The following is a 21,503-nucleotide window of genomic DNA, read 5'->3' as shown; positions in this document are numbered from 1 at the left end:
ACACACTGAGGGCAGAAGCAAACCGGGAGTATCAGTCCATGATGCAGGACACAAATTGCCATCGTGGTGTTCACAGACACGGGTTAGGTTTGGCTTCATGGACAACACAGCACTGTGGGTTCTCTCAGGAGCTCGGGAGGAGGCAGAACTGGTTGGCACAGACGAGGGTCCAGGTTGCAGGAATCCTGGAGCTCAGAAGCTCAGTTGTTGCCTTGTTGTAAGATGTGGCCAGTGCTGTGAGCTTCACATCTGTGCCTTGAAAAACACCACATCTCTTTGCAGAGTTGTTTACTATGTGTATACACACTCAGCAGTAACAGAAATTGCAAACAGTGCCCACCCTCAGTAAGGAATGGTTGGACACACTGTGGTGTAAGCTTAGGCGATTTCAGCTTGGGCTATTCTGCATCATTAAAAATGTTCTGGCCAGTGCGGGGGCTCATGCCTGTAATCCCAGCACTTTGGGAGGCCAAGGGAGGCAGATTACCTGAGCTCAGGAATTCGAGACCAGTTTGGGCAACATGGTGAAACTAGAAATACAAAACCTAGCTAGGTGTGGTGGTGTGCGCCTGTATTCCCAGCTAACTCAGGAGGCTGAGGTGGGAGGATCACTTGAGCCCATGAGTGCACTGCTGCACTCCTGGGGGACAAAAAAAATGGAAGAAATGGGAGGGTGGAAGGAAGTTCAGCCAGGTGCCTTGGGAGTTATCCATTGCACTGTTAAGTGAGAAAAGCAGAGGCGTTTATGATTTTTTAGAACAACTGAAACAAAACCGCTGGTGTGGGGGCCCACGATATGGTTATAGGAAGGTGGGGAAACTTTAGAGAACGGTAACATGCCAGTTTGTTAGCATTTGTTACAACTGTTGGGAGGGATGGAGTGCAGAAGAAGAGTGTGCACGCTATCCCACGTGTGTGTGTACAAAGGGATGCTTGGAACACTGCCTCCCAAAATGTTGGTAATGATTCTATCAGTTGATTTTTTTTCACACTTTTGTATATTTGAGTCTTTTATAGAAAGTAATGGCAGCTACTCGGGAGGCTGAGGCAGCAGAATCACTTGAACCCAGGAGGTGGAGGTTGTGATGAGCCAAAATTACGCCATTGCACTCCAGCCTGGGCAACAAGAGTGAAACTCCGTCTCAAACCAAAAACTAAATCTGAATGAAAAGATTTCCATCATGGGAAAAATATAGCTGATACAGTGTTGTTCTGAAAAATATTTGCTTCATTCACCACCAAACCTAAAATGCTTTTAAATGAGGGAAGGTAATGATGAGATGATGTGATGATTTGCACTTGAGTTACATAACTGGTGTCTAGGAAGCGGTTTCTTTTGGCTAACATAGACATGTTTGTGGTGTTTAACTCCACAGATGCACATTGACTCTCATGAAGCCCTTGGAGTGTTAAATACTTTATTTGAGATTTTGGCCCCTTCCTCCCTCCGTCCAGTGGACATGCTTTTACGGAGCATGTTTGTCACTCCAAACACAATGGTGAGTCTCGCCTGGCTCAGCAGATGAACCTGGAGGGCTTGTTCACGCTGACTGCTGGGACCACCCTCGGAATATCTGAGTCAGTCCGTTTGGGAGGAGCTTGAGAGTTTGCATTTTTAACAGTTTCCAGGTGATCCTAAAGCTGCTTCTCTGGGACCACACTTTGAGACTCAGAGGTAGACAGATTTATTGATAGGATGGTAAAATAGGGGCAGTTTTCTTTCACAAAACTGGCAATTGGGGGAAATTTAATCTTCCATTTTTCTTCAGCTGTGACTTAGTATTTTGTTTATTTTAGGCGTCTGTGAGCACCGTTCAGCTGTGGATATCGGGAATCCTGGCCATTCTGAGGGTTCTGATTTCCCAGTCAACTGAAGATATTGTTCTTTCCCGTATTCAGGAGCTCACCTTCTCTCCATATTTAATCTCCTGTCCAGTAATTAGTAGGTTAAGAGATGGGGACAGTAATTCAGCACTAGAAGAACACAGTGAAGGGAAACAAATAAAGACTTTGCCAGAAGAAACATTTTCAAGGTATGCTTTGTATCTGAGCCTATAACTAATCCATGCCTTTCGGGAGGTCGCGTGGTGTTTTGTGATCAGTAAGTCTGGGGGAACGCTTGGTCTCACTACACTTCTGAGTTGGGTAGTTTGTATTAGTGTAATTTTCTAATCCGTCCTTATCTGTGGCTCTTAGTTCATACCTCTCCTGAGGTTCTGTCATGTTCTGTCTCTTGTCCTCATTGGAGATGCTACAGCAGTGGCTCACCTCAGGCAGGGCAGGGCAGTGGGGTGGCTGTGCTGGGGGCAGACAGTATGGGTGCATTGCCTTCAGGGACGTTAAAACCCAAGAGAAGCCACTAAAAGTGAGTCTCGTATTTATTCTCACCATGTGCTGGCAGTTTTACACACTGTCAGGAATAAAATACTTCTCCCTGCAAGGCGGATGGCCTCCACTGAATATCTGTAGTATCAAATCCTGTCTTCCCTCAGACATTGCTTGGAAACTCCCTGAGGACAGTGACCAGGCATTTGTAAATGCTTGTTGACCAGATGGGTGTCTGCCCACCCCTGCTGGATTCTGAGTGTCCACTGAGTTCATGTTGCCATCACTTGGTTTGTCATCGGCGGGGATGCCCTGTGCTGTTGATGGACATGAGCCCAGTAAGCCTGCTGGGCATCTTTTTGTTTGCAGGTTCAGCAGCAGCCCGTGACTTTCCCCTGTCACATTGAAGCAGCTGGCTAGAACTGATGATACGTTAAATTTCTGTGACAGATGATCAGCTTGTATTTGCGTAATGCTGTACAGTTGATAAAGCTTAAAAACCACTGCCTGCCATTTTGTCCTCAGTGAGGAAGGGGGTGCTCAGAGAGGCAAAGTGACCGATCCCAGAGCAATGGCATTATGCATTTCACTTTAGCTGTTTATTGTACTTTACCTGAACTTTTACTCCCCTTACATCTACCATATATATATTTTCATATATATTTGGCATAAGTGCTGTACGGTAGTCACCTAATTCATTGTCATCCGTTTCTGTTTCTTGGAAGGTTTCTCTTACAACTGGTTGGTATTCTTTTAGAGGACATTGTTACAAAGCAGCTGAAGGTGGAAATGAGTGAACAGCAACACACTTTCTATTGCCAAGAACTAGGCACGCTGCTCATGTGTCTGATCCACATCTTCAAGTCTGGTAGGTGAATCACATTAGTCTTCCCAGAGTATCTCATTCCCTGTTCTGCGCTATACACTGAGTGTAGGAGCTGTGCTGCCTAGTAGAAACTCTGCCTTGCCCAGTGTGCCATTTGAAAATGTTTGTTGCTGATAAGAGTAAACCTGATACCGGCCAGGTGCTGTGGCTCACGCCTATAATCCCAGCACTTTGGGAGGCCGAGGCAGGCAGATTACTTGAGGTTGGGAGTTCGAGACCAGCCTGACCAACATGGAGAAACCCCAACTCTACTAAAAATACAAAATTAGCTGGGCGTGGTGGCACATGCTACTTGGGAGGCTGAGGCAGGAGAATCACTTGCACCTGGGAGGCGGAGGTTGCAGTGAGCCGAGATTGCGCCATTGCACTCCAGCCTGGGCGACAAGAGCAAAACTCCATCTTTAAAAAAAAGAATGAACTTGATACCATATGACCCAGCAGTTCCAGTCTTGGGTATATACCCAGAAGAAAAAAAAAGATACTTGTATGCCAGCATTATTCACAGTAGCTAAAATGTGGAAGCAACTGAAGTGTCTATTGATGGATGAATGGATAGGCAAAACTTGGTATCTACTTACACTGGAATGTTATGCAGTTTTAAAGAAGAAGGACATTCTGACACATTCTACAACGTGGGTGGCCCTTGAGGGCATTATGCTAAGTGAAATAAGCCAGTCACGAAAGGACAGATACTGTGTGATGCCACTTACATGAGCATCCTAGAGTAGCTAATTCACAGATGCAGAAAGTAGAATGGTGGATTGCAGGGCCTGTGGCCGGGGGAAGTTATTTTTTAATGGTTATATCATTTCCCTTTTACAAGATGAAAGAAGTTATTCTAGAAATGAATAGTAGTGATGGTTATATAACACTGTGGATGTACTTAATGCTACTGACCTGTGCTCTTAAAAATGGTTAAGATGGGCCAGGTGTGATGGCTCATGCCTGTAGTCTGAGCACTTTGAGAGAGCAAGGCAGGAGGATTGCTTGAGCCAAGGAATTTGAGACCAGCTTCAGCAACATGGCAAGACCCCGTCTGTACAAATAAACTAGGCAGGGATGGTGTTATGGCTGTGGTCCCAGCTACTCAGGAGACGGAGGCAGGAGGATCGCTTGAGCCCAGGAGGTGTGTTCTTGCCACTGCACTCCAGCCTTGGCTATAGAGTAAGACCCCGCCTTGAAAAAACAAAACAGGACCTAAAAATGGTTAAGATGGGCTAATTGCAGTGGCTTACGCCTGTAATCCTAATGCTTTGGGAGGTCAAGGTGAGTGGATCAGTTGAAGCCAGGAGGTTGAGACCAGCCTGAGCAACATAGCAAGACCCCCATCTCAACAAATAAAATTAAAAACTAGCTAGGTATGATGGCATGTGCCTGTGGTCCCAGCCACTTGGGAGGTTAAGGTGGGAGGATTTCTTGAGCTCAAGAGTTAAGGCCGCAGGGAGCTATCATTGCACTCCAGCCTGGGCTACGGAATGAGACCTTGCCTCTTACCAAAAAGAAAAGCTTCCTCCTGTTTTAAAGATTTGAAGGGCCGACGTGTTTTTACTTTTACAAATGATCAAGGTCAGTGAAGGCTGGGCGTGGTAGCTCACACCTGAAATCCCAACACTCTGGGAGGCCAAGGTGGGGAGATTGCTTGAGCTGGAGACCGGCCTGGACAACATAGCAAGAGCTCCCATTTCCACAAAAATTAAAAAAGTTAGCTGGGCATAGTGGCATATGCCTGAGCCCAGGTGGTCAAGCTGTAGTGTGCCGTGGTTGTGCCCCTGTACTCCAGCCTGGAGTCTCAGTCAAGAGATTGAGACCCTGTCTCTAAAGAAAGAAAATGACAAGGACAGTGAACCCAAGAGAGAAAGTCCCAAGATGCCAGATGTGCAGCAAGCATAGGAACAGACCACTCCAAATTAGGACTGTGTTTTCCAAGAACAACGACTGTAACGAGAATGCTTTGCTTTACATAGGCAAGTAAGAAGCTAGAAAACTAGTTACAGGGGATAGCCATGTTTTCTTCTCTCAAAAGAAAAAAGAAAGGCAGTTCTAATCTCTAGGAAAAGTAAACAGCATTAAGTCATGGTCCAAATATGAACCAAGCCAAAATGTGGTTTGATTTTCAACAGTTGATCTGTTGGGAGCCCTTGATATTAAAAAGCTTCTCCTTTACGCGGCTTCGGGGTCACAATCAAAGACCTGTAGAAAGAGATGCCACCCTTCTAGGATCTTTGGCTCTGGTGGGAGCTGTATTCACATAGTCGTCATGTAAATACTGCTTGAGCTTTCATTTTTGGAATCAATGTGTGACCAGAACGCTGAAGACTTACTGACCTAATTATGGTTCCAGAACAGAATGAAAATGTTTTCGTTTCTGATGAGTATAAAAGGAGAATTAGCCAAGTTAATTTGGGAAGTAGATGGTAGACTTGGGGTGGGGAATGGACGGGGCACTAAAATCCTTATCTCGCGTTGTTGAGGTGATGTGATTACATCATCTAAAGTTGACAGACACAAATAGAGGCTACAAGGTATCCAAATAGAACTAAAAATGTAACGCAGATTGCTAGGAGGTAGTGTAAATGAGTGGAACCTCATCTTTATTATGGTGGAATTAATGGGTAGTAGTGTCTAAAGTTGTTTGAGGTCTGAAAATCACAAGTCACGGTGTGGTTGTTGTATTCAACAGTCTTTGAGTTGGAGGGATAAAGCTCCAGTTTAAACTAGAGTAAGAGAAAGAATTTGTTGGTTTGACCGCCTAGAAAATACAGACAGGGGTAGCAGTTGGTTCTCTTTAGGTAGGTAGGACTGCATCTAATGTTTTAATTCTGTGGTCTGCATTGTATATTTAACCATCTTAGCTCTGCTTTCTTCTTTTAAATGTATTTTAATTTATATAATTTTTTTGAATTTTAAAGATAGGATCTCACTTTGTCGCCCAGGCTGAAGTGCAGTGGTGCAATCATGGCTCACTCCAGCCTCAAACTTCTGGGCTCTAGAGTTCCCCTTGCCTCAGCCTTCTGTGTAGCTGAGACTGTAGGCATGCACCACCATGCCTGGCTAGGTTTTAAATTTTTTTTGTAGAAATGGAGGTCTTGCTGTGTTGCCCAGCTGGTCTTTAACTCCTGTTTTCAAGCAGTCCTCCCGTGTCAGCGTCCCAGAGTGCTGAGATTATAGGTTTGAGCTGCCGCGCCCAGACTCTGCTCTGTTTTCCGTGTTAGTTTTGTTCTCTGGTGGGCTTTTTTCACTGGCAGAAGATGGCCTCAGCCCCTCAGGTAGGCATGTGATTGGCCCTGCATGACTCATGTTGGTGATCATGAACCCCTGAACACTCTGGTCTGCCTGGGCCAAGTGAGAGACTGGACAGCGTTCCCTCGATGAGGAGGCGGGGCTGCTCTGTGGGAGTGAGGGAGAGGAGTGCAAGCGGTAACTGGTGGTCCGCTGCAAGGTATAACCGCGCATTAGTTAGAATTTTGGAGGTGACTACGAGAACTGAAAACAGAAATGCTAACAAGTAGTTGCCTTAAAAAGGAATGGGGAAGGTGCTTTTGTGATCAGAAGCTCCCTTCTCCTACTGGATTTTTGTCTACATTCTGTGTACATACCCTTAGAGTAAAAGGTAGGTAGCGTTTTCAGCCTTGGTGCATTTAACAGAAGGAGAACGGGAGTGCAGTGACAGACAAAATGGGTGGGCAGGCAGAGGCAGGACTTCTGAGGGAGAGAAGTAGCTAGCTTTTTGCAGGGGAGTGTTCCGGCACCCAAGAGAGTAGCTGAGTGCAGGCAGGCAGGAAGCAGGTGGGGCCCGGCCGCCAGGCGCCACAGAGTTCCAGAGAAAGAGGCCTCTTCATGGCCACTGATTCAGCTGCTGTCACCCTCCGCACAGGCCATGGCCAAAATTTGATCTTGATAATGGACTCTAGTTTTTGAGCCTTATTTGCTATTATTGAAATGATTTTCTTGTTTCTTTTTAAAGATCTTTGGATTCTGCTTCACTGACCACTGTAATCAGTTGAAAGTTGAGGAAATGTGGCTTCTTAATGAACGATAGGTCAGTTTTAGTATGTTGGTCGTTTTTATATTTTGCTGATTGGTTGGCTCTGATGCCAGGAGGAGGTGGCTTCATTTGTAAGAACGAGTCTTGCCTTCGTGGAGTAAGGGTTGTGTTTCTGTGTCCTTCTGCATGTCCAAGCGATTTCTGTGCAGCTCAAAGGTGGTTACCGTCTCTTTGCACTGACTTCCTCTCCTTCCATCCCAAAAATCAGACGAAATGTTTTTACTATTGTTGTCCAGTAAAGACAGGACGTCTGCACTGTCTCATTTACCTGCCTTTAGCCGCATGTGGTGTCCATACCTGAAATGTGGCTGGTCTGATGTGGGAGCGCGATTTATAATTTTATTTAATTTTAATTAACCTACATTTGAACAGCTTTGTGTGGGTAGTGGCTCCTGTGTGAGACAGTGCAGGTCTGTTAAGAAGCAGCTTTACTGGAGTGAATGGGGGGCCTGGAGAGGGCACACAGGTTTCTTGCTGGTGTCTTTGGACCTTATTTATTTGGTCCAGCATTTGCAAGTAAGTTGTCTGTGTGTATACGTAAATGTGTGTTTCTGTCTTGTTTCATTCGACTGCATTTATTTGAAAGACACTAGGTGGCAGAATTACTATATTTGGTTGGTTTTAAGATAAGAGTTGAAGTAATTCATGTTGTGTTTTTATTTTTATTTGTTTTTGAGACGGAGTTTCGCTCTTGTTACCCAGGCTGGAGTGCAATGGCATGATCTTGGCTCACCGCAACCTCCGCCTCCTGGGTTCAGGCAATTCTCATGCCTCAGCCTCCTGAGTAGCTGGGACTACAGGTGTGCACCACCATGCCCAGCTAATTTTTGTATTTTTAGTAGAGACGGTGTTTCACCTTGTTGACCAGGATGGTCTCGATCTCTTGACCTTGTGATCCACCCGCCTCGGCCTCCCAAAGTGCTGGGATTACAGGTGTGAGCCACCGCGCCCGGCTTCATCTTGTATTTTGATGTAAGTAAGTTATGTTTAACATGTGAAATTGGTCATTTGTATTTATGTTCTGCTTAAACAAAGGCTATGAATTCCACCCATACACTGAAAATGGAGACTTTTGAATTCGTCCAGTTCAGGTATTACTTCTTGAATAATACCTAGTTCAGGACCTAGTCGGAATGGCACCCTTCTCTTTTCGTTCTCCTGCTTTTCTTCTTATTGGGGGAGGAGGATATTTATCCCAAAGTGGTTTGCCTATTTCAGATTCCATCTAGCATAAGCAGAATAGCCAAGAAAGATACCTGTCCTCCTGTGTACAGCATTTGGGATAACCAGTATCCTTCTCTTTTGGTCCAAGATGGACTGGTTTAGAAACAGATGATGGAACTAGAGGCCCAGGGAGTGGAAGCATCAGCTTTGTTTGTTGTCCATGAAGCTGGATTAGAACTGTCTGGCCTGTCCCCTCCACACAGCCTGCCATCCAGACCTTACCCAGTCAGGGTGGCAGGAGCTGCTGCCTCCTCCTCTCTGAGTCCTGGTGGGTGGTGGAGACATGCTATGACCCTCGTGGAAGCTCACCCACCCCTTCCTATGACCCTCACGGAAGCGCGCCCACCCCTTCCTACGACCCTCACGGAAACACACCCATTCTTTCCTATGACCCTCACGGAAGCGCGCCCACCCCTTCCTATGACCCTCACGGAAGCGCGCCCATCCCTTCCTACGACTCACGAAGCTCGCCCACCCCTTCCTACGACCCTCACGGAAACACACCCATTCTTTCCTATGATCCTCACGGAAGCTCGCCCACCCCTTCCTACGACCCTCACGGAAGCTCGCCCACCACTCCCTATGACTCACGAAGCTCGCCCACCCCTTCCTACGACCCTCAGGGAAGCTCCCCCACCCCTTCCTTTGTGGCAGAGGGGTTGGCTGCATGGCAGCTCTTTTCCCTGTCCCTTCAAAATGGTCGGTGGCTCAACTTTATGGGCAAGAAGGAACACTGGAAGAGAGAGAAAGTGGTCCTTTCTGTAGTAATAAAGCTGAGGCTGATTCAAGTTGATGCTTGTGCAAGGACAGGGCCACTAGCAGTCACAATGCCGGGAGCGAGGGAATTCCCTCCTGGGTATGCCGCACTTGAATTTTCATTATCCCAGTTCATTCTTAGAACAGCCCTGGGAAGTAGTTCCCCTTCCTGCTTAGGTTCTAAAAGATCCTTTGCCAAAACCAAGAATGAAAACCCAAGCATTCCTTCTTGCCTGCCATTCTTTCTTTCATCAGACCACTTGTTGGGTTGATAGCAGTGAGTATAGCTGCTGGCATTTGCAGAATACCTGCCATGGACCCAGTCACTGTGGCATGGAGAAGAGATGGTTCTCTCCACACCATGGCTCAAGAAGCTCAGCCCAGAGAGGTCACTGCCCTAGGAGTCTTCGGTGCTGGAGTTAGGATGCGATCCCACATCCTGCCCATTTTGAAAACAGCATTCTTTATTTCCAATTCCCGCTTCCATTGTTCCTTTCAGTATTTCTTTGTTTAGCTCACAAAAACAGGGCCTGGGGATTTGCTGGGTGTAGCTGTAGCTGCTTCTCTGGGCACAGCCTGGGTCTGCCTTCCTGCCCCCCTGCTTTCCTGCACTGCCATTGTGGTCTCTGGGCACTCGGCCCCTTTCTTCTCCCCCGATGCCTGTTGGCTTCCCTGTGTCACCCTTGTGATCCACAGGCTCTGCCTTCTTTCTGTCTTAGACTGCTGGTCATCACTGCCCGGGACCCTAGGAAGGGAGGTTCCACGGAGAAGCATCTTCTAATCTCAGCCATGTTCTCAATGCCGCAGTTGCCTTTGTTAGGTAATGTTAGCTACTGTAACAAATAAACCAACATTTCCATGGCTTCACACCATGGAAGGTTGTTTCTTGGTTTTATGACAGTGCATTGAGTGTGTTACTGGCTTACAGGTGGTTTTCCTCCATGTGGGAATTTGGCGACCCAGGCTCCTTTCCTTCTTTTGGTTCTCCTCTCCAGGACTCCACATCCCCTGTGTCTGGTTGGGGACAAGGAGAGGAAGATAGAGAAGAAGGCTTTGTGGCCTTAGACTTAAAGAAACATGTGTGCCTTTGCTGGTGTTCTCTGGTGGTGGCTGGTCACAGCCCCACCCTGTACAGAGGGACTGGGAGATGTCATCCTGTTGCTTCCCAGCAGCAGCACCATGGTCTCTGATGTGTTTTCTGTGAGGATAAAAACAGGCGATTCCAGGATGAGGAAAGTCAGGGGAACCCTTGGAAGGAGGGGACCAGGCGGGTGTCACCATGGGATTAGCGGTGCCTTCAGAATGAGCTGCTGAGAGTGCAGTGCCTTCTACAGCCTTTGCTATTCTGCACAGCAGGAGTCTGCCTCACTCTCCGCAGAGAGTGGCGAACGCTTTTCATGAGCCTCTGTCCAGCTTTTCCTCCTCTCCACCTGGAAGGGGCCCTGGGTTCCTGGTAATGTCCCAATGGAACAGTGGACTTTTGTTCTTTCCCCAAGCTCAGCCTCACGCTCCTGCCGGCTTCCTCGCTCCTCTTGTCTGCTTCCCTACACCATATCCTCTGGGTTCTCTGTAATTGAATTTTGCCTTTGATGCTTATTTAAAAACATGCATTGCAGGACAGGTGTGGTGGCTCACACCTGTAATCCTGTGCACTTTGGGAAGCCAAGGCAGGCAGATTGCTTGAGCCCAGGGGTTTGAGATTAGCCTGAGTAACATGGTGAAATCCTGCTTCTACAGAAAATACAAAAATTAGCTGGGCATGGTGGTGCACACCTATATTCCCAGTTACTCAGGAGCCTGAGACAGGAGGATTGATTAAGCCCCGGAGGCCAAGGCTACAGGGGGCTGTGATCGTGGCGCTATACTCCAGTCTGGGCAACACAGTGAGACCCTGTCTTGAAAAAGAAAATCCATGCGTACTTAGCATAGCAAAACATGTATGTCTTGTCTTTCTGGCTCTAGCTGCTTTCTTGCATGCTTAGAGCCACACTAAGCCGGCCTTACATTAAAAACAAACCAGCACTTCCTGTGCTCTCCTGCTTCCTTCCTTAGGGGTCCCTCCCTCTGTGTACACTCCATCCTCGCTGCCTCTGGTGGTTTGTTTCCCTCCTGTTTCTCAAGCCACTGCAGGGTTCTTCTGTCCAGCCACTTAATTGATTGCGTTCCCTGAGTTGCTGTCTGTGATCTCTCGTCACTGTTCTCTCTATGTCTCTGCCTCTCTCCTCTTGCTCCTTGGTGTTTGTAGGTCCATTCCCTTTGTGACCTTGGCTGTTGCTCTCATGGGTGACTCTCTTGCTGGTCCGTGTAGTTCTGGCATCCAGCTTCTCGACACAGGACTTGTCCTGCCAGTACCTCAGACTTGCACTTAAAATGGAACTAGCACCGCTGTTACTCTCCAGTACTTCTTCTTGTTAATTAGATCATTTGGGATGTTCAGAATCCCAGCATCATTGTCAGCTCCTCCTCCCCCTACCCCAGGGACCCTGACCTGACCTCCTCCTCTCCATCTACTGAGAGGTGGCCCTCAGAGTCTGTCTCATCTTTCACCTGAATATCCCTACTAGGCTCTAGCAGCCGCCGCTGGCGCCCCAGGGGCTGAGGACTTCCTCCTGCCCTATGCAGTGCTGAGCCCTTTACCGGGGTTCTCCTGTTTGCTCCTTATTGCAGCCCTGCAAACAGATACTGCTCTTAACTCCAACTTATACCTGAGGAAGCTGAGGCCCTGGGTGAGGTGCATCCAAGGCCACCCGGGTAGTAAACAGTAGAGCCACGATCTGACCAGGCAGTCTGATTCAGAGCCTGTGCTGACACTCAGCCATCTGGAACACAGCTCGGATTGTGGGTTTCTATTACCTGTTCAAAACCCCCACCTCCCAGCTCTATCCCTACACGTGCTCCATGGCCTGGCTGCAGTCTTCCTTGAAGGCAGTGCATGCCTCTTCACTCAAGGGGCCCATGCAGGAACAGAGGGCCCCACAGAAGGACGAGGCCACTGCAGAATGGGCTGGAGGGGATGATACTGACTGAAGCAAGTGTAGAGATATCCTGGGAACCCTGGAGGAGCCAGAGACAGGGCATTAGGACTCCTCATTGTGACTGGGCCTGTATTCTCTGGGTGTGCTGCTTTTCTTAGCAGCCTTCCTTGGTTTCAGGTTGTAGTTTAAGGCGTCGTGGAGCCCTAAAAAGCCTATATTCCGTTGTTGCTGTTTTAGGACTCTTTCACTTTGGGGAGGTTTTGAGGTTTTTTCTTTCTTTCTTTCTTTTTTGAGGTGAGTCTTACTCCATTGCCCAGGCCGGAGTGTAGTGACACAATATTGGCTCTCTGCAACCTCTGCCTCTCGGGTTCAAGCAATTCCCATGCTTCAGCCTCCTGAGTAGCTGGGATTACAGGCACCCACCACCACACCCAGCCAGTTTTTATATTTTTAGTAGAGATAGGGTTTTACCATGTTGGCCAGGCTAGTCTCGAACTCCTGACTTCAAAGGATCCGCTGGCCTTAGCCTCCCAAAGTGCTGGGATTATAGGCATGAGCCACCACACCTGGCCTGAAATTTAAATCAGAAATAAAATTCTGAGCCAACAGTGATGCCAGGAGGCCCAGCTCTAGGGAGGGGGCAACCTTAGCCAGATGGGCCTTTCTCTGTCTCCTGGGTCTGCCTCTCCCTGCTGTGCTTTGCAGCCTGTGCCTGTCTCTGTGCCTTTGACTTAGAATAAAGTCATGATACATGGAGCCTAAGAAGGATGCTGTGGAGAAACTTGTGGGTAGACTCTAGCTTAGTATATTGCTGAGGTGCCAGCATTGCATGTGGGCAGGCTGCGGGTTGGCCTGCCCAGGCCCAGGATGTTCCATGGCCAGGCACAGAGACCACTTGGCTATCAGGTGTCAGGAGCCTGCAGAGAACACACAGAGCCTAGACTGTAGGGGGCTGTCATGTTCTTTCAGCACCTGGCCTCTTACAGCATTTCTGATCCTCAGTTCTTAGCAAGCGCAGGAGCTGTTCAGTTTGGCAGGTGCAGGGTGCCACTCCTGACTGTGTAGCTGTGGCTCAGTCCTGTGGGGAACCCGCTGTAGCCCAAGTGTGGTGATTCGAGGCGCTGAGTGCTCCCTGCCTCCTTTTTGGGGAGCTGTGTTCAGATTTTCACCTGGAGCTCCTGGAGGGCTTGGCATTGCCAACCAGTGCCGGGGTAGACAGTGGGAGAGGAGGAATGCTACCTTTCTTGACCAGTCCATTAAATAAGTGGGATATCTCTTTCTGCTTAGAAAAATCAGAATTTTCTAAATGCCAGGTGCTTTGAATATGTATGGGAAATGGCTCAGCCTGTGTCTGTTCTATGTAAAAATTTTCACATAACCATGTGGCACTGGACCGAGATGAAAGCAAAGAGGTTTCTCCTTAATAAGTCTTAACTTTATTTGGTTCTAGGAATGTTCCGGAGAATCACAGCAGCTGCCACTAGACTGTTCCGCAGTGATGGCTGTGGTGGCAGTTTCTACACCTTGGAGAGCTTGAACTTGCGGGCGCGTTCCATGATCACCACCCACCCGACCCTGGTGCTGCTCTGGTGTCAGATCCTGCTGCTTGTCAACCACACCGACTACCGCTGGTGGGCGGAAGTGCAGCAGACTCCCAAGTAGGTTTCCAGTGCCCCGTAGCCCAGGGCGCCAGCCCAGCACTGTCCTGAGGATCCCAGTGACCTGAGGTTTGGCCACTGTTAAGGCATTTTCATTTTCCATTTTTTGTGAGGGCTTGTAAAATTTCTGCTGCATATTAATCTTCCTTTCATGGGCAGCATATTGTAGGGACAGACGTGGTCCAGCTACAGGCATTCAGAATAGCAGCTGCTTTCGGAATGCGATTTTCTTTGGCAAGTTCTCTGACACGTCCCGTCTCGTGAGATACTCTTGCAGTGCTATGTGGCTCCTACTAAGTTCTAGTCCACAAATTGGTATCTTACCCAGGCGGGTGCACTGTCTTAACTTCGTTATGAATTAAATGTGGTTCTGGGTATTCTTAGATAATGAAGTAACTGCTTAGCAAATTTCAAAACTGCTTGGAAGTATTATCATGCCATTCAAAAAGGATGACTAAGTTTCTCTTTATGGGTGGCCCTCTTTGCAAACAGTTTTCAAGCTTAAGCTCCATTTCTGGATGTTCTGTCACTCATTTATTTGTATATGTATGGAAATAAGTGCTGTGACCCTTCCGGCCCCCCTGCCCCTGAGCTGAATCTTAGCATAGTGTTTCTGGAAGGCTCAAGACCCCGCGCTGGGGAGAAGAAGTTCCAGAGAGAAAAGAGTGCAGGTGCTACAGCGCCTGTCTGCTCAGTGTGGGTACTGGGCCATGTGAGGCAGGGCTCCCAGTAGCACCAGTCCATGGCACTCAGTGGGAAACCCACTGCTGGGAGGCCCTCTTAACCGTGCACTCTGTGCTCTGTATAGTGGGGTCTGACCATTCCGTTGGAGGAGGCAGAACTGTGATGACATCTGAAATGTGTGGAGGATGTCTTAGGCCTGTGATGATGACTGGGCACTGTGGGGGCAGGAGACAGAAAGTCGGTGTCTTCTAGGTCTGTGCTTCTTTAGCGTGCATGGAAATCAGCTGCCCAGTCAGCAGATGGCTCCTTTTCTGACGGATATGCCCGCTGACTCCGTGTTAAATCGGAAAGCTCTGGATCTGGGAATTGTGTCCCCTGAGTTGAAGTAACAGAAATGCTTAACTAGATAGTCAGTGTTTAAAATAAATAACCCAAAGGTAAATTTAGTTTGGTACTCAGCAGGCATCTTCATTCAGCCCTCTGAGGGCAAACTACCGCTTTTTGTAAATTCTGTGACTGTTTCTTGACCCCCTCTGAATGCATTTTCCTTTATGAACTTCTGTATTGTTCCTTCTATTACCCCGAAATAACATTAATGGATCAGGCCGGGCGTGGTGGCTCATGCCGGTAATCCCAGCACCTTGGGAGGCCAAGGCGGGCAGATCACCTGGGGCCAGGAGTTCGAGACCAGCCTGGCCAACATGGTGAAACTCTGTCTCTACTGAAAATACAAACATTAACTGAGCCTGGTGGCGGGTGCCTGTACTCCCAGCTGCTCGGAAGGCTGAGGCAGGAGAATCTCCTGAGCCAAGGAGGCAAAGGTAACAGTGAGCTGAGACTGTGCCACTGCACTCTAGCCTGCGGGACAGAGTGAGCCTCCCATCTCCAAATAATAATAATAATAATAATAATAATGGATCAATGGATTTTTAACCTAATACTTAAATTTCAAAAAAATACTGTTTTTTTAATGGTAACGTAAAGGTAAAATTAAGATAATATGTAATAAGCATTTTAGAATGCGAGTTTCTAGGGTCTCCCTATGGTGAAAGGGGAAAATCCCCATAAATGTCCAGGATGCCCACAGAGAGCAGAAGTGTTAAACCCCTGCTCTTAGGACCATGTTTTTCCAGCTGTGGGGGTGGGGGATGAGTATATTTTTATTTTCATAAGATGAGAAAAGTGAATTACTAGAAGTATGAAACACAAAACGCAGCTGCTCTTTTTACCTGTAGACTCAGCAGCTGTAAAATTGCTCTCTCCAGCTGCAGGTGTTCCTGCTGCTTACCCTCGACCCCCTCTTGGTCTGTGCACATGTCCTCCCAGGCTGGCTCCGGGAGGGGAGCTGGCTTCAGGCCACACTGGGTGCTCTGCTCCCGGAGGTCCCTGTGTGGGCTCTGCCCTGGCCTGGCCCCTTTCTTATGCACTCTTGTCACTGTGGGTTTGTGATTCGCCCTCGATCTGTCTTACCTTTTGGTGAACCGTCAGAGTCCTGCCTATACTTCTGCCCTCGTGCATGTGTTGTCATCCACATGACGTGTTGGTCACTTCCCAGCTCATCTTGTTCTGAGTCACCCTGGATTTGGGACATTCGCCACTGGCACCTGGTGGTTTATGGTCTGGGATTTGGGGGACTTATGCTGCTACAAATTGGGGCTGAATTTGAGTTGACACTGGACCTTTTTTTACGTCTACTGCTAATATTTGAATTGCAGCTGCTGCCTCTTCTCTTTCAGAGGCTCGTTACCCCATAGCTTATTACTGCAAAGTGCACAATTAACAGCTTGAGGTGGAAGTCACACTGGGGCTGGCAGGATGGCCGACTGAGAAAGGGCAGGTTTCCCGTTGGTTAGTTTTCACACTGACACGTAATTTACAATACAGTAAAATGTACTTTTGTCCAGCTGTAGTCAGTAACCCTCCCTGCCTCTGACCACATCAAGATAGAGAGCAGTGCTGTCACTTCAAACAGTTCCCTCTTCCTCTGCCATGTCCCACCTCTCCCCAGGTCTAACCACCAATCCGTGCTCTGTCCCTCTGTTCAGCCCACATTGCAGAAGGCCATAAAAATAGAATCTATAGACTGGGTGTGCTGGCTCATGCCTGTAATCCCAGTGTTTTGAGAGGCTAAAGTGGGAGGATCACTTGAGGCTAGCAGTTCGAGACTAGGCTGGGTGGCCTAGCAAGACCCCATCTCCAGGAAAAAAACTTAAAAATTACCAGCGCATAGCTATAGTTCCAGCTACTTGGGAGGCTGAGGCAGGAGGCTCACTTGAGTTCAAGAATTTGAGCTTACAGTGAGCTATGATCATTCCACTGTGCTCCAGCCTGGTGACAGAGCAAGACCTTGTCTCTGGGGAAAAAAAATTAAGAAAGAAATGGAAGCATGCAGTGTGCAGCCTTTTGAGTCTGCCCCTCTCGGTGAGCAGTGTCTGCAAATTTCCATCACGCATTGCACAGTGGCTCGCTCCTTGCGACTGCTGAGCTTATATGGCTGTTCTCTAGTTGACTTCAATTCACCTGTTGGAAAACAGAGAAAAGGCAATTAGTAAAAAGTTTAAATCTGTAGAATTTTATGTTTTACCAGTTCTCTTCTAAATCCTTAGGGATTACAGGAAAAGTTGTTGTATTTCAGAATATTCTTAGCTTGACGTGACCTCTGTCCCTGTTAAGGCTGTTAACGGCGATGGGAAGGATGTCTGTCATCCTAGGTGAGACTCTGCAGGTCAGAGGGGCAGTTTGGGAGTATGTCAACATTTGAAGTGTTTGGACTAGAGCCAAGAGTCTCAAGGTTGGTAATTCCCACCTATTTAAACAGAAAAAAAATATAGTGAGAAGAAGTAAATGTGAAGTGAAATAAACGTTGTCAGTGGGGAAGAAGTGCTTTTAAACAGGGTTTCCAGAACGTAAGCGTGTTCCTGAGCATGTTTACAGTGATGTTGGTTCATCGGAAAATGAACGGTAGAACATGAAAGCAGGGAGCTTTTCTTTCTGGCAGTTGACAACTTTCATGGCAGATGGAGAGTTTCGAAAGCCTTGCTCAGTTATCAAACATAGCCAGGGGAGTTCTGAAATAAACGTTCTGGTTGAACGTGCAGCTTTATGGTGGATTTTGGCATTCAGGCAAGCATTTGAATTTTCTGCCTGTTAAATTCTCTGTTTCTTCTAGTTTTTTCCTGTGTGGTTTATTGTAGCTTAGGAATAGATAACTGCAAGTATATATTAACACATACAATGTTCTGATATGGCAATACTGAAAACAACTTGTCTGTTTTAGAGCTAGAATTAAACATAATCATCTTCAGTATTTTGCAAATAAGCTCACTTCCATCCAGAAACATTGCCAATGCATCTGTTGCTCCTCTAGAAGACACAGTCTGTCCAGCACGAAGTTACTTAGTCCTCAGATGTCTGGAGAAGAGGAGGACTCTGACTTGGCAGCGAAGCTTGGAATGTGCAATAGAGAAATAGTACGAAGAGGGGCTCTCATTCTCTTCTGTGATTATGTCGTAAGTTTGAAAATGCCTGTAAACGGGGTTGAGGGATGTGGGGAACCGGAGGACATCCCACGTAGATGGCACTTGCACGGACCCTCTGGAAACCAGACTGCCCAGTGTTCTGCCAATGCCATCAAAACTCAATCTGGAATTAATGTTTTCTCCTGCTCTGTTATATAATTGGAGAGCAGGCCTGGCCTTCCAGTCACCAGATTCCAAGTTGGTCTGTGAGAGTTCATGCAGCTGACTCATTTATCAAATGCCTAGCTGTTGCCCCATGCCTACATGATGCTGGGTGTATTTGTTCATTTGAGGGAAGCAGTGGAATAATAATTAATAAATAATGATTTTAAAAAACAGGGTAAATGCATTGACTGTAGTGGGGTTCTGATCTTAATTAAAAATAATAATAATAATAATAATACCAAGAGCAGTGGCTTATGCCTGAATTCCAGCAACTTAAGAGGCTGAGGTGGGAAGATCACTTGAGCCCAGGAGTTTGAGACAAGCCTGAGCTACGGTGTAAGACCCCATCTCAAAAAAAATAAATAATGAGCCTGGCGTGGTGGTACATGCCTGTGGTCCCAGCTACCTGAGAGACTCAGAAGGAAGGATGGTTTGAGCCCAGGAGTTAGAGGCTGCCGTGAGCCATGACTGTGCCACTCCAGCCTGGGTGACAGGGCGAGACCTCTGCTCGAAAAAAAATTTTTTTAAGTTAATTTGTAGAAAAGGTGTTAGATGTTCATTGTCGCATTTTAAGATGGATTCCTGTTTAAATGCCATTCTCTTTAAAAAATAATAATAACTTGTGGGAGTTTTTAACCATAAAACTAGCATCACATGTTTACCATGGAGAATTTACAAAAAACAAATAAACAGAAGAAAATAAAACCTCTGGTAATCATATTACTCAGCGGTAACTTGCTGTTAGATTTTGGTCTAGATTTAATACTTTTTCAATATTTATATTAAAATATTTAAAACATATGCATTTCTTTGTTACAAACATGATACAGATACTGCTGTAACATAGCAAAACAGTGTTAAATATTCCAAATTAGAAAAGGAAGCCGACTCTACAACTGAAAGAGGTATTATCCTAGAGACTTTCTCTGGTGATGGCAATTCATTAATATTCACTTCTTGTTTTACGTTCTCTGTTGAAATAGTTTTTCCTATTTTGTTCTTCTGTTAAGGATAATATAATTGTATAATGCTGTTTTTCACAGAAATGTAAGAAAAAATGTATTATTTTTCTAAGTTAATAAAGGTTGAGCATCCCAAATCCAAAAATCTGAAATCCAAAATGCTCCAAATTCTGAAACTTTTGCTGTCATTACGTTGAAAGGATATGTTCGTTGGAAGATTTCAGAGTTTTTGATCTGGGAGGCTCAACCAATAAGTATAATGCACATATTCCAAAACCTGAAAAAAAATCCTAAATTCAGAATACTTCTGATCGCAAACATTTCAGATAAGGGTTATTCAACTTGTACCGTCAAATGATCCCAAATGAAAAATATTGATTATTAACCAGATGTCAAGGAATTGGTCACGTTTTACAGTTTCTGCCTAGGATTATGAATCAAGATGAAGAGACTCTGCATGTTTAAATATATATATTTTCTATTTTCTTCTAAATCTTAAATGAAATAGCTACACTTAAGATTTATTTGATTTGTGGGATCCATTCATATTTTAGATTCAGCAATTCTGTCAAAACTGTGGCAGTGATAGAGAATTCCTTTTTTTCTCCACAAAATTGGAAAAAGTAATGGGAGAACCCCACTGGCTCAGCCAGCCTGAAGCGCAGGAGAGGGCCAGCAGTGCTGTGATGAGAGTGTCCCGGCGCCATGGTGCCCCTGCTACCCATGGATGTTGCTGAGGCCCGCCTTTGTCCTTTCACCCTTGGCCATTCGTTAGTGTCTCTGAGAACTGGACTGCTGCACCTGCTTCCCCAGGGAGGTCTGACTTCACACAGCCTCTGCCACAGTGCGTGGTTGGAGTTCACGGCCTCAGTCAGTCAAGTTTCCTGCCTCCCCAATTGTTTGTGTTCATACACTGTATATTTTTAGCAACGTTTACATTTGGGATGTGTTTTCTTCCTTCCTAACCTATCTGGCCTTTCCGTGGCATTAATATCTGGTCTCTTGTTGTGTACTTGAAAATGAATCTTTCCTTGTGTTTTTCCGTAGTGTCAGAACCTCCATGACTCTGAGCACTTAACGTGGCTCATCGTAAATCACATTCAAGATCTGATCAGCCTTTCCCACGAGCCTCCAGTCCAGGACTTCATCAGCGCCGTCCATCGGAACTCTGCTGCCAGCGGCCTGTTCATCCAGGCAATTCAGTCTCGTTGTGAAAACCTTTCAACGGTACGTCCTCATTCTGCCAATTATTGCCAGTTGCCGTTTTCTCTGCCTTAAAAGTGGAGTATTGAGATTTTTAACTTCAATTTCCAACTGGCAAAATAGTCATCTTTTGTTCTTTTCCTTCTCTCCATAAGCCAACCACTCTAAAGAAAACTCTTCAGTGCTTGGAAGGCATCCATCTCAGCCAGTCGGGAGCTGTGCTCACGCTGTATGTGGACAGGCTTCTGTGCACCCCTTTCCGCGTGCTGGCCCGCATGGTCGACATCCTTGCTTGTCGCCGGGTAGAAATGCTTCTGGCTGCAAATTTACAGGTATTGGGAAAAGAAACCCTGCTACTGATTTATATTGAAAATTTAGCAGGGCGAGCAGAACAGGTGGCTGGTATTCTTCCACAGGTGTGGTCTTGATATGGTCGCTGGTAGAAATGTGGAAACATCTGCACACTTGCTGTTCCTCATGTGTCTGATCTGACCATTTCTTGTATTTTTTTCTAATCTGCCCTTACTAGGATGAACTGTACACATCAGTTTATACTTTTAAAATGAGCATGAGGTTATTTTGGGTTGTTAGGTGTTACAAACACACTAATGTGATTTTTGTCTATTTAGAGCAGCATGGCCCAGTTGCCAATGGAAGAACTCAACAGAATCCAGGAATACCTTCAGAGCAGCGGGCTCGCTCAGAGGTAATGCTGGAAACACAGGTCATCCTTATCCTAGGATAACCCAGGATGTAAAGGATATGGATTTGTGTGGGAATCAATTCACAGGACAAGAAATTGATGTGCCTTATAGGTGGGTTTGCTGCAGAAGTAAGGTGATAGAAAGGCTTTCTACTTTTAAAACAAGCAGATCTCGCATTATAAGGAGTAAAGGACAACGACCAGCAGGATCATGTCTGTGGCGTGAGTGGGCGCAGTTGGCTGTTTGAGAGGCAGTAGTTATAATGCCTGTGTTCACTGTCCCGTGATGAGTTGGAAATAGGTTATCAGCTTTATCTCAGCAAAATCAAAGCGTGTCGTCTAATTGCTAAATAAGAGCTGACAAATCTGAAAGACACTACTGAATCCTTGGCATGCAGG

At 46.5% G+C, this 21,503-nt stretch overlaps 1 protein-coding gene across 5 annotated transcripts in view; it reads left to right on the top strand.

The window, feature by feature from the left end:
- The window catches only part of HTT (huntingtin), a 163,081-nt gene that overhangs the window by 103,721 nt on the left and 37,857 nt on the right, over positions 1 to 21,503 (top strand). For all 5 annotated transcript variants that reach the window (XM_035292340.3, XM_078366024.1, XM_035292338.3 and 2 more), the window contains 8 exon segments: positions 1,377 to 1,499; positions 1,798 to 2,033; positions 3,051 to 3,193; positions 13,662 to 13,869; positions 17,921 to 18,062; positions 20,246 to 20,425; positions 20,557 to 20,733; positions 21,031 to 21,107. In XM_035292340.3, coding sequence (XP_035148231.3) covers positions 1,377 to 1,499; positions 1,798 to 2,033; positions 3,051 to 3,193; positions 13,662 to 13,869; positions 17,921 to 18,062; positions 20,246 to 20,425; positions 20,557 to 20,733; positions 21,031 to 21,107 — 1,286 coding nt within the window.

Source organism: Callithrix jacchus, chromosome 3 (assembly GCF_049354715.1).
Source record: "Callithrix jacchus isolate 240 chromosome 3, calJac240_pri, whole genome shotgun sequence".
NCBI classification, from domain to species: Eukaryota; Metazoa; Chordata; class Mammalia; order Primates; family Cebidae; genus Callithrix; species Callithrix jacchus.
Note: the sequence above shows the minus strand (reverse complement) of the source record. Positions and strands in the feature narration are given on the sequence as shown.